Source organism: Oryzias latipes, chromosome 16 (genome assembly GCF_053564925.1).
Source record: "Oryzias latipes strain Hd-rR chromosome 16, Olatipes_Hd-rR_3.1".
Lineage (NCBI taxonomy): Eukaryota > Metazoa > Chordata > Actinopteri > Beloniformes > Adrianichthyidae > Oryzias > Oryzias latipes.
The window spans coordinates 17,791,276-17,804,594 of NC_136252.1; the positions used below are offsets into that span (position 1 = coordinate 17,791,276).

The following is a 13,319-nucleotide window of genomic DNA, read 5'->3' on the forward strand; positions in this document are numbered from 1 at the left end:
CCAATTCTGTATAGTACACATTTTTGTAGTACATCTAGTACACCTAGTTACACCTTTATTATATTTTAGATGAGTATTTCTCAAAAACCATAAAGTAAAAAGAAAAATATTTTCAGTGGTAGTACTCTATGATGTACTGAAGGAATGTTAATGTACTAAATTGAAGATCAGGATTTATTCACAGCCAAAATTTTCAAATGTATATCGATGCTTTTAAGATATCTCACAAGTGGATTATTCAAAAACCATAAAGTAAATATATATTTTTTAATTTAATGAAGTATAAAAATCTTTTAATTTGAGGAGCAGGTTTTACTTATAAAGTCCAGATCAGTAAATGAGGTAATTTGTGTTTTTGTAGATCCTTTTATTAGTGAAGATTTCCAAACGTGCACACTCAGTTTTACATAATTATCACCTGTATCAATAACGTGATTACCTTCATCAGGAGTTCTAATAACATTTTTCCTGAAGCTTCAGAGTCTCAGCGTTTTTTTGCTACCGTAAGTATTGTTTGAATCTCGCACTAAAAATCCAGTGAGGGCTGATTTGACCACGAGGGGAAAAAGGCTGTTGGGCAAGTCCTTTTCCTTACAGTAGACACAATTATGGTTGTTTAGTCATCTCCATGGTAAAGGGGAACGCCAATCCTCAGCAGGGACCACCGCCTCGCTCCTGACGTCACATTGAGTCAGCGGGAGCGCGCCTGCTTGATAATTTGCCGGGACGGCGCGAGCGTAGCTTCATTCTTCAGACTGCATACTTCACACCAACTTTAGACAGAAGGAGGACCAGCCGGCGTGGCACGTTCAAAACAGAGGGAAACTGAGTCCAGGTAGGCCTAAGAAATGTCAGGAATTTTTGCAGAATGCCAGCTTTTATAACTGTTGTTAAAAACCATAAATAGGGTTTTTCTGAACTGCTATATGGCAGAGTTGTACTACAAATGAGTACTTCACAAGATGAAAAATGAGTGCAGCTCCATTGTGTTTGTATAAAATTGCATTTTTAATATTTTATTGCATAACTATGAATGCATCTTGCAGCTTACCTTGTCAGTGACATAAAGAATAGGCTACAACTGTTCTAATGCATAATTTTCATAAAGCAGTTCTGCATGTGCCATTTGGTTTTCTACATTTCTTGCATTTTGGTAAAGTTTTAACACCAATGGGTTATAATTAGATTTATAAATCAAGTCCCAAAAAAGAAAATCTAAAAACAGACATTTTTTTGGTCTTTTTTTTATTTCACTTAAAAATAAACATTTCTTAAAAGTATGTATCTTCTTTATTCAAGCTCAAACAAACACCCTGTCTTGTTATTTCAGGAAAATATGGATCCAAAACCCTTGTTATTAAAGCTGGGCTCAATAATCCGTGCCATCCTCACTTTCCTCTTTGCTTTGCTGGTTCTGGGTGTCATGGTGTGGGCCTATGTTGCTGGTTTCCAGTTAGTGACATCCAGCTACGACATCATCTCTTTTGGTTTTTATGGACTCCTCCTCTCACTCCATGTGCTTGTTCAGAGTCTCTTTGCCTTCGTTGAGCACAGGCGAATGAGAGCCCGTACAAAGCCCTGCACTTTCACTAAAACCATCGGTTTCACCATATCTGCTTACCAGGAGGACCCCGTCTATCTCAGAGAGTGTCTCAACTCTGTCAAGGCCCTCAAATATCCACCGGAGCTGCTTCGAATCGTCATGGTGATCGATGGGAACTCTGAGGATGACCAGTACATGATGGATATGTTTAAAGAGGTGTTTGCAGAATACAATCCTGGACTTTATGTGTGGAGAAACAATTATCATTCGTGGGATCCCAGCCAGGTTGAGCAGGATATAGAAATGGCTGCAGTTACAGGAGAGGATGCTGATTACATGATGGCAGATGACTTACAACGATATGAAGTTGAGCACCTTATCCAGACAAAGAGGTGTGTGTGCATCATGCAGAAATGGGGAGGAAAGCGCGAGGTGATGTACACAGCATTTAAAGCTCTCGGCTCATCAGTTGATTATGTGCAGGTATGCATTCCTGTTCACTCTTTCTTTTTTAATTTCCTATCTGGTAAAATCCAGAAGGAGGAGCTTGGGAATACATTTCCAGTGACACTGTCCTTTTTTCCCCCTCAGGTGTGTGACTCTGACACAAAGCTGGACCCGTTAGCTACTGTAGAGCTGTGCAAGGTGCTGGAGAGTAACTCCAGGTATGGTGCAGTGGGGGGCGATGTGATGATCCTCAATATGAAAGACTCCTACATCAGCTTCATGAGCAGTCTCAGGTACTGGATGGCTTTCAACATTGAAAGGGCCTGCCAGTCTTTCTTCAACTGTGTGTCTTGCATCAGTGGTCCTCTGGGTAAAGAATTTTTTTTTTTTTTAATCGGCAATCAAATAAGCAGAAAATTGTCATATTCATGAAAATTTATGATTTTTTCCCCCCCATGAAGGTCTGTATAGGAATGACGTTCTGCAGCAGTTTCTGGAGTCGTGGTATAATCAGAAGTTTCTGGGAACCCACTGCACGTTTGGTGATGACAGACATCTCACAAATCGAATGCTAAGCATGGGCTATGCAACAAAGTATGCCCCCCTTATTCTTACTAATTATGATGATTTCATAGAATGATTTCTTAAAGATTTTTCTGTTTTGTATATCTTTTAGATACACAGCTCAGTCAAGATGCTACACAGAAACGCCTGCTCAGTTTCTGCGCTGGCTCAACCAACAGACTCGCTGGACTAAGTCCTACTTCCGTGAGTGGCTCTACAACGCCATGTGGTGGCACAAGCATCACCTCTGGATGACCTACGAGTCCATTGTTTCAGGTATCTTCCCATTCTTCGTCACGGCGACCATCATCCAGCTGTTCTGGACAGGCACGCTGTGGGACATCCTGTGGATCCTGTGCTGCATTCAGCTGATTGGGCTGGTGAAAGCCACCTATGCCTGCATCCTGCGGCAAAACCCAGTGATGGTGTTTATGTCACTGTACTCAGCTCTGTACATGACCAGTTTGCTGCCTGCCAAGTACTTTGCGATTCTCACAATGACTAAAAGCAGCTGGGGCACCTCAGGCAGGCGCAAAATAGTGGGAAACTACATGCCCCTCCTGCCCCTGTCTGTGTGGGCTGCTATTTTATTGAGCGGATTTGGATACACCATCTATAAAGAGAGTCAGATGGACTGGTTAACTCTAGCAAAGTTACTAGAGACTAAGTTTCTTATCTATGGGTGTGTGGCATATGTATGCTACTGGATAATTATGATGTTTTTGTACTGGGTATTGTTCCGTAAGGTCTGCAAAAAACGCTCTCAAGATTACACATTAAATGTGTAGCTATAATGAGGAAAGATAATTTATTCAGTTGTCCTTAATTCATTTAATTATTCTTTGTGTGTATTTGAAACATTTTATACATATGATAGCTTTTTTTTGGAAAGCTACTTAACAGGCGGAGGTGGATGTTTGCACTTTTATTTTAAACTGTACTGAGGCTTTCACCTCTATTGCACTTTTCAGGTTTCTCTTTCATCAAAAGATGACAGAGGAGATTTATACTGAATTTATTTATAATATCTAAATATGTTCAAACGTGATGTTGAAATGTTTGTTGAAATGTTGTTATTTTTTGAAACATTTTTTAGAACATGAACAGAATTGTTTTCTTTTGTGTTTTTGTGTGGAAAATGAGGCACAATGACATAAGCATCTGTATTATTTAAGTGAACCTACCTTTGACCTTTAGCTGCACTGGATGCTGAGCTGTACTTCTGCTGCAGACTTACTTGAAAATGTAGAAAACTGAACCAAAAGTGCGACAGTGTTAAACACCAATGAGAATACTGGGATGCTGCACATTTCTCATTGAAACCCGGAGTTACATGATGCAACATGGAACAGCGGGATAAACCTAACTATTTTGTTAAATTATTTTTACAACAGATGCTGCATGACTTGTTTTCAAGCGTTTAACTAGACTTTGTGAATGCACTTTTGCGAATATTTGGAGTGTGTCTTGATGTATGTAATGATGGCTGAACGTTTCCTGCAAATGTGAAAACATTTTAAAGAATTTTGTGAAATAAAATATTTTTGTATCACATATTATGCAGTCATTTTTTAAATATTTATTGTTATAGAGCGGGTAAAATACTTGGCTGTGGGCAAGTCCTTGCTATCAGCAGGGGAGGTGCTGTTTAAAGATAGAGCCAGACTTTGAAGGAAGTGGACATACATGTTCACACACATGAATAAATTTACACTTATCCTAACCTTTTAAGCCATTAGCCCCTGCTTTGTCTATGTAACGCAGACCACCAAGTAAATAACCTTTCAGAAAACACAAGTGATCAGGTACAAGGACTGTACTGAAATAAAAAAAAGATTTAAGGACACATTTTGCAAGCAAAGTTTGATTCATTGGAAATAAAGACAAAAAATGAGAGTTACTGTGGATGTGCGCATTTCATAATTTCATAATTGTTCCTTAAGAAATGACATAACAGCACTAGTTTGGTCAACGTATCTGGATGCTTTGTTTTTCATGTTTTGCAGACTGGGGACAAGAAAAAAAAATCAAGATAGTAACAGTCTGAACAGGGATATAAAGTGGTTCAAGCTGCACAATGCATGAGAAGGGCTTTTTATAAATAAAGTTTTAATTAATTTGATGAAAAAATTAAAATCTTAACCCTATACAAAGTCATGTTGTGATTCAATGTTTTTTTTTTTTTTTTTGGGGGGGGGGGGGGGGGGGGGGGTAAAAATAAGAATCAAAGCGTATTACTATGTAGTTAAAACACAGTTAGAGCAGTTAGATGGGCTTTAAATAACAGAATAGTTTTACTTTGAATGAACATTTGCTTTTAAATTACCAGTAAGCTCAGACTCAGATAAACCCCATCAAAAACTAATGCTGTGAAAAAAGAGAATTTTAAGGTATGGAAACTAGCAATAGAATTCAATTTTTCAATTTTTATCTATTATTTTATTTTCTTTAAAGCACACCAGATGATGTCTTGTATATTTAACAAAGGCAGTGATCCAATACTAATGAATCCTTCTATGTGTGTAGGACAACAGGGGTGATATGACTTTAGAGAAGCAGCATACAATAAATCCCCTTCAAGTGTCTGACATGGCACCAGAAACACCTCTGACCCTTGCTATATACTGAGCTCAGGCTCTCGGGTGGAGTTGTTATTCAGAGAGCAATAAAAATGAGGAGGGGGTGGTTGGGAGTTTTATATAGCTATTGTTAAACTATTATTTTGTAGTTAGGGAGTGTAGTAACACTAAGACAAACAAATGGTGAAACGTATTTAAAAGTTGCCCGACTCTTTATACTGAAGGATGAAAATGAGTTTGTGGGGTGGTGTACACCTTGTGCTGACCTATGATCATATTGAATGTGTCATTGGTGCCGTCACTAAATGTTATGTCTTTTGTCTTCTAACAGATGTTTTAGTGTTTTTGTGTACATTGGAATGAAGGTTCACATTTCTTTAAGAAACTCTTCTCTCCTTTACTTGTTACCTGTATTAATAGCCTCTATTTGAAATGGTTATCTGTATAGGACACACAACTTTAAACAATGAGTGTGCAACCACTCCAACATGGCCAAGACCAAAGAGCTGTCTAAGGACACCAGGGACAAGATTGTCCACATAAACAAGACTGGAATGAACCATTCAACATGTAAAATCTGGGGTACAAAGGATCTTGAGAACAGTGAGGAAACGGTCTAGAACTACCTGGGGGAACTGGTCAATGACCTGAAGAGACCTGGGACCCCAGTAACAACAGTAACACAAGGAATACACAACATCATCATAGAGTCAAATTATGCAGGGCTCCAAAGGTCCCTCAGCTTAAATCACCACATGTTCAGACCCATTTAAAGTTTGATAAAAAAAATCTGGATGATCCACAAGAAGATTGTAAGAATATCATGTGGCCTAATCAAATTAAAATGGAACTCTTGGTATAAATGCCACTTGCCAATTTTGAAGTTGTAAGAATGCTGAGCTGCATCCAAAGCACACCAAACCCACTGTGAAGCATAGGGGTGGAAGCATCATGCTTTGGTGCAGCTTTTCTCCAAAGGGGGAAGGAAGACTGATCTTTGTGTAGAAAATGATGAATGAGACCACAAGGCCATCTATGGTCAGATTTTGAACTAAAATCTCTTTCCATCAGTGAGAGTACTGATGATGAAACATGGCAGGATCTTCCAGCAGGCCAGTGATCCCAAATGCATTGCTCAGGTAACAAAGGGGTGACCATGTAAAAATCATTTCAAGGTTCTGGAGGGGTCTATCTAGTTTCTGGACCTCAATTCAATAAAGAATCTGTGGAGAGTGTTGAAAGTTGCAGAACAATGACCCCATAACTGTGCAGCTCTTGAGGAAATGTACAAGGAAGAATGGACCAAAACAGCAGTTCCATTGTGTGCAAACCTAGTGAAGACCCACAGGAAACCTTCAGTCTCAGTCATTTCCAACCAGGGCTACATTACAAGTATATAAGAAAATGTTTGCTAAGGACCAAATAATTATTTTCTGGCACCATTATACAGTTGAAGTGTATCTATGATTAACTTTCATTTTTTTATTTAAGTGAGACATCTTATTTGCCAAATATGTGTTGGTCCTCTTTACGTGTCTCTTTCCTATAAGTTTCTGATGATTTCTTTTGTTTCTACAAAAATGAGTGATTTTGATTTTGGCAATCGGTGAGAATTCTTGTTGCAGTCGCAACTAACACATCTGTTTTATCTGATAGCAGATACAGCAGATACTCCAGTAGTTTAATTCTCATTTGCTTTCTTTTTTGCCACTGCTGAAAATAAACCAAGTTATCCAGATTTTCCAGGGATTTTAAGTTAGTCTTCCTCATGTTGTGTCACCACTGCAGTTACTAACATGTCTCTTTTGTCTTTTAACAGATCTTTTGGGATTTTTAAACTTTTGTGGCCCCTAACAGCTTAAACTGCCTTGCTCTGTGCTGATACTACATCAAAAACCCTTCAAAGTTGCCTATGGTGTCCTTAGGCAATCAGTTTACAATTAAAATGATCTGGGCTGAACTGAATTATAACAACACAATCAGGAAAGCTCTGTCTGATTTTATTTTTATTTATTGCTTTTTGTGTGCAACTTCGATACAACTTTAGTTGTGAACTTCTTATAAAAATTGAAGTGGAAATTCATCTGAATAAGAGTGAATAAAATGTAATTAAAAAAATGTGACAAAGCTTGCATTTGTATTTGAGGGTGCATTTTTTTATTGAAGAAACATAGCCAACTTTTACTGACTCTTGTCTTAAAACAATTTGGTGATGTTTGGGTCTCTTTTTTATTTGAAACATTGTGTTCTCATTGGTATGTCTATTATCTAAATGAAATGTGAAGGTCACAAGTAAATATCATTCAATACATTACTTGGGTGTTCAAAATGTTGAGTAGAAGTGCACATAGTTAGTTTCAGGAACTCAATCTGCGGGACTGAGCCTTTCAGCTTCATGTACTATGTTGGTCTTTTATCCCTAATTTTAATTTTACCTTTGAACTCCAACCACGAAGATTGGTGGTCAGCATCCCTAAAAGCCAGGATGTTCTGTCAAGCATGTTGCGCATGGTCTGAGGTTCAGATGTTTGGACCATATCTCAATCTCCCTGCAGCCGAAGCTCTCATCTGCCAAAGACATGAACTAAAAAAAAACGTTTTCTTCTCTTGTTTCATCTTTATCTCTGATCCTCTCTCCCACATCACGCTATGATGTTAGCTTTTACGTGAAAAGCATCTTAATTAAGAACTGCCAGTAACACTTGCGCATCTATTTAATTAATTCTCATTTATCAGCACTGTGCCAGCATTGAGCCTAGTTATGTCTCAAAATAAAGATGGTAAAAAAGATTATACTGTCCTGTGGCTATGATATTAGCTATTAACAAGCTCCTGTTCTTCTGCAGTTTGCCTTTTCAAAGTTTCAACTACTCTCCTCCCACTATTTGTTGGTGTAGTTGCTGTAGTGCCCTGCATACCTATCCTCATCTGACCCCAATTCATTCATCATAATTTTTGCAGTTACAGCTCATATTTTGTTGATTTAGAATAAACTTTAACATAATCAAACTCCCATTTTTTTCAGATAGGAAGTTAGTATTTTAAGACATAAAAGAAGATTAATTCAGTTTTGGCTTCAATTGTAAATTGTGTTTTGCTGAGGCCGATTATTGTCTAAATCAAAAACCAGCGCTGGGTCACGTCCATCCATCCATTTTCTTAACCTGCTGTATCTCTTCTGGGGTCACGGGGCTGCAGGGGTTTGTCTCGGCTTCTGTTGGGGGAAGGCAGGGCCACACCTTAGAAAGGTCACCAGTCTGTTACAGGGTCACACAACCAAAAACATTCACACCAAGGGACAATTTAGAGTCACCAATGAACCCATGAAGCTTGTTTTTGGTCTATGGGAGGAAGCCGGAGTTCTCGGAAAAAACCTGCGCACGCTCGAAGAAAACGTCCAAACTCCCCAAAAAGGGTCTGTGCTGGGATTTGAAGCAGGGCGAAAGTGTTAACCGCTACTTAACTGTGCAGCCTAGACCACACTGATTGCTTTTTTAAGTTTTACACCACTTTGGTTGCTTTTTTGGTTGAAAATGAAAATATTGACAACTGTGCAAGCAATGGGAAGTGCTGGACCCCCCCCCCCCCCCCCAAAAAAAAAAAAAAAACATGCTGAAGCTCTAGCAGCAAAGGCTGTGAAGCAAACTCTAGTTTACAGCTAGACTCTAAAGCAGCCAGCCACTTTCACCTTAACACAGGGAAAAAAAGGCGTATTAATCTTCTTTAAACTAGTTTTAGCTACTTTTTTTTGTCCTGAAAAATTTCAGTATTGCACAATCTGATATGAATCACTTTAAATGTAAGGCGTCTTATGACGTTCTTCAGGGTGACGTCCCACCCTATTGCGCTGCTGGACTGTTGGTCTTTCTAATAATCAACACAATAGTCAATCCGCGGATGTTGACTTTTGAGCTCACACATGGTGACTAAAAGACCACCAGGACACACTTCAGACGATTCTGCCAGACAGTGACGTTAACACGGAATAAAGAAAACTAATTGACCAGAGGCATTTTTTTTACTCATATCAAACTCTTGCTTAACTTTCTTAAGATTTAATGGTACAAACCAGATTTCACAGTTATTATGTGTTTTTTCTCCAAAGCAACCACCAAATATTAAAGGTCAAAGAATGTAAGAAATCATTTTAGTAAGACCCCTAATGACTAAGAGAAATGAGGAGAAAATGGAAGAAGATCAGTCCCTACCAACTGTATGACAAAGCAAGGCATCACTTCCCCTTCTTCTGCTTTCAATTAACTTGTCCTCCCCCACCCTGTCTGGGCTTCCCTGCTGACCTCAACGAACATGTTGGGAAGCACGTTTGGTCTCTTGGAGATGGCAAGCCGAAGTGTTGCGTAATCCTACAAGCTGCATCAGCCCTACTCCCGATGAGCTGTTGAGTTGGTCTAACAGAAAAAGGTCCCCCCCCCCCCCACACCCCACCCTGGTTGCCCACAAAAGAATGAATCTCGTCCTCTCTGTCATTGACGTCATTATCTGTTCTGATATTGCAAACAGCTCAAATGATGTGGTCCGAATAAAGAACAAATATAACAAAATGTTTCAATTGTGCAATAGATAATTACTACTCACTATAGAACATTTAAATTCAATCCTAAACCATGACAGAGTCCAAAGTAACTAGGAAAGGATTGGAGAAGAAAAATAAATGACCTAACATTTAGAGTGCAACTGGAAAAACTCAAACTTTAAAAAAAATATTTTTCCGTTTTAGGTTGTACTTTTGTCGACATGAAATACCCTCCATTTATAAACATCTGTGTCAGTTTTCAGGATGAACACTGCAAAAGGATTTTAATTACTGGAAACTACGCAACACACATTGTCTGGGAAAAGATACCAGTAAAAGACCACAACATTTTCCAGACTTTTTTTCTTTTTTGGGAGGTGGAAGGCCAGCCTCTAATTTAAAAAAAAAAAAAAGACAGTTTATAACGCTTTGGTTACACTTAAAGAAACAAAAACAGATAATGTTTTCTTCACTTTAATAGTTTGGTAAAACTTTATTAAATATTTTGGGGATTTTTATTTATGTTAAATATTAAGGACCTTTTACTTGTTTATTTGTTTCATTCTTTCAAAAAGGTAGTGTTTCCACTTAAAGTTGGCTTTGGACTGATTTAGGTTACGAGTTGCAGAAAGTATGACCAACAGTTGCAAAAACGAATTTGTTGGGGGTTCCTCTAAAATTCCAAAAATTGTAAAAAGCATACCCCGTACAGTATTATAGTCTCTGGACGTTTTCTTCACCCAACCTGGCTGCATTTGGTGCTCCTTTGAAGTAGTGTTAAGCTAAAATAGCACTGAGGTACACCACAGGAAAGCGTAGGGGTAATCTTTGTTTAAAAAAAGTCACAATCACATTTTTGAGAAGGGATTTGCAAAATCACTGAATGTTTTTGATTTTTTTCTTTTATTTAAATTAATAGAGGTCATGCTTATCACACTCCTTTGATTCTTTTTTGTTTCATTTTTCTGAGAAGAGTAATTTGAAAATAACATGATTGACAGTAACAAAAAATCTATATTTTCTTCTGAAAAATAAAACATCCAATCAAGGCAAAGTTGAGGAATATTGTATGTTTAACAGACTCAACAAGTTTTAAAGAGTGCAACTTTGAAATCAACAAAAAACTAGAAAATATGTTTTTTTATTGCTACATATAGAATTTGTATGCAAAACGAAACAGATTTTTTCATGACAAATGACAGTAAACTTCATGTTTTTATACAAACGAGACAAAAGAGCAAAGTAACAACTTATATGTAGCTTTCTGCAAAGTATGGAAATGATTTATGGTTCTTTCAACCCTGTAGAATTTATCTGAAATGGAAGATATTGACAATGCTGTTTTTGGTCACCCCTCCCAGTGACTTGATACACAACTGGGGTGAAAGTTAGAAGCACATCTGAGGGTTGTGTGTGTGACTCACTGTTGAACAAAAAATGACTAGTAAAGTCTGTGAAATAAAGAAAAAGGAGGTACTATATCCCACTCATGCAAGTTTCCTGTTGTTTATCTTGTTGAAATCCATCACTTGTTGCTAAGACAACTGAGGTTTGAGTCATGTTTGGCTATATTTAGCTGTGTCATGGTAGCTTTATAAGGGCTGTGGATCGGATTCTGCTCACATCCTAAAAGAACTGCTTTCTATAAGGCTGGAACAGGGAAAAGGAGCAAGTTCCAATCTTTCTTTGCTTAAACTGTTCAAAGAAAAAACACTTCTTCAAAAAAATACATTTTGAAAGCTAAACCAAAAGAATACTTACTGATGTTTTTGAATACTAATTAATTTAAGTCAAAAAAGGTTGTTCAAACACAGTTTTATTTATTACATTATTCATTCTTCTTAACCCTGTTTTTCATGAAAAAAAGGTTAATTTATTTCACTTGACCTATCTCTTATTTAAGATATAGCCTAGAAGACAGAGAGTTTAGAGGACTAGAAAGGGGGAAAACATGCCAACATATTCAAAAATGTTCAGTTCTATTCTACCTATGAATATAGGTTACTCTGCCTTAAAGATAGAATCAGTGAAGATGTTTACTTTGAAATTCTTTATTGGTGAATCCCTTCTTCTGAAGTTCTCATCAAACTTTTGGCAATAAAGGTTATAATTTCAATACAACTATAATAAGCAATAAAACAAAATAAATATTGTTTTACACAATAGTTTGAAATGTATTACCATATTTCATTTATGTTCATAACCCATAATATTAGTATAACAGAAAAATACTAGAATTATGTTTGTGGTATATTCCACATAATTTTATTTTTAAGGATGAATGCGTTTGGGTTCTTATGGGTTAATTAACATCTTGTTGAAAATCTACTTTGTGTTTAAACTTCTGTATACATTATTTGTTTAATCAAAAAATAGTTAGTTGGTTAGTTAGTTGTTGATTTAGAAAAGAGGATCACCATTAAAAGTAAAATGTTGTCTATTTTGTCTGAAATGTTTTGCCCTAAATTTCAGGTAAAACATTTTGCAGTTTCTTTGGTTGTCATGAGCAACAAAACATATAGTATTTTTGCATAATTATTTTTTACTAAAAGTTTGGACTTTACGTTAAAAAAAACTTCATTCCCAATAAATCATTTTCACAGTTCCTTTTAGTTGGTTCAATGTGTAATAATTTGTAAAATTTATGTAAAAAAATTTAAGTAAAAGTAAATTTGACCAACTTTTGCATATACTGTCAACCAAAAGTTCCTTAATTATGTTTTTTCTTATACAGGGAAAACATCTGTATAAAACACTCAAATACTCAAACACTTTGCCATAAAATTTTGCCCTTTTTTCATTAGATATTCAACACAAACACTTTTCCATACACCAAATGAAAGAAACCATAATAATAAACTCAGTTTGCAACAAACAACCAAAAAAAAAGAAAAGAAAAAGGAAAAAAAAATCCATAAAATGTGATTAAAAAATGACAAGGCGGCTCCTAATAAGAAAACCGGCTTAGATAGGAAATAAGACATGACAACAAGGCCACAGAGGCTCATGTTAATTCTCTGTTAATATCATGATCTGATCATGATATAACAATTTCTAAAATGGGATTTTATGTCTGCTAAACAGCCTTTTTGCTGTTGCAGTTGTGAGCTTTAATGTCCTCTCCCTGTAACCAAGGTGCTGGCAGTCAGACTGAAGGACAGATATATGGGTGTTTTGTGTTTCAAATTCACATTTAAACTGACTTTGATGAGAAAAGTACTTACCGGTACAAAACAAACAAAAAACCTTTCTGGAAAAAAAAGAGTATCTCTTGGATGCCCAGTCCCAGTTGGATTTCTGGAAACATCTATTTGGAAGTTTGAGGGAAAGTTGTGCAGAAGTTGAATCTGAACGAGTAGCAAAAATGCAAATCTTTATTTTGTTTTGACTTGTTCTTCACTTGTTTTGTTTAAAAAAAATCCCATGTGAAGAATTTTACTTCCCAGAAATGTCCCCCCTCCCTAAAACCCTTAAAGTTAAAAAAATGCGGATGACAATTCTTTATTTCTAAAGAAGTAAAGCCATTGTATTTTTAACAATGGCGCATGTGGTTTCCAAAGAAAAGGCATGTAGTTATTTTACGTTGATTTGAAGAACATACTGTGCCAGGTTTCCTGACATCTCCACCTGGAACCAACCCCTGCAGTAACAG

At 36.9% G+C, this 13,319-nt stretch overlaps 1 protein-coding gene across 2 annotated transcripts; it reads left to right on the forward strand.

Annotated features, from left to right (window-relative positions):
* Positions 1 to 721: 721 nt before the first annotated feature.
* has1 (hyaluronan synthase 1) lies at positions 722 to 3,492 on the forward strand. Of its 2 annotated transcripts, XM_004077795.5 has the most exons (5): positions 722 to 835; positions 1,331 to 2,026; positions 2,135 to 2,360; positions 2,452 to 2,584; positions 2,667 to 3,492. In XM_004077795.5, the coding sequence occupies exons 2-5, from the start codon at positions 1,337 to 1,339 to the stop codon at positions 3,340 to 3,342; spliced, it is 1,725 nt and encodes a 574-aa protein (XP_004077843.1). In that variant the 5' UTR covers positions 722 to 835; positions 1,331 to 1,336; the 3' UTR covers positions 3,343 to 3,492. The 2 variants fall into 2 exon arrangements, with proteins under 2 accessions (XP_004077843.1, XP_078788963.1); XM_078932837.1 differs by lacking the exon at positions 722 to 835 and having other exon boundaries at positions 1,141 to 2,026.
* Positions 3,493 to 13,319: the final 9,827 nt, after the last annotated feature.

Excerpts from the sequence above, each read along its gene's own strand:
- has1 (XM_078932837.1), top strand. The coding sequence starts at position 1,280 with ATGTATCTTCTTTATTCAAGCTCAAACAAACACCCTGTCTTGTTATTT. Across the intron at positions 2,361-2,451 it reads TTGCATCAGTGGTCCTCTGG|GTCTGTATAGGAATGACGTT; the intron begins GTAAAGAATTTT and ends CCCCCCATGAAG. Across the intron at positions 2,585-2,666 it reads AGCATGGGCTATGCAACAAA|ATACACAGCTCAGTCAAGAT; the intron begins GTATGCCCCCCT and ends TATATCTTTTAG.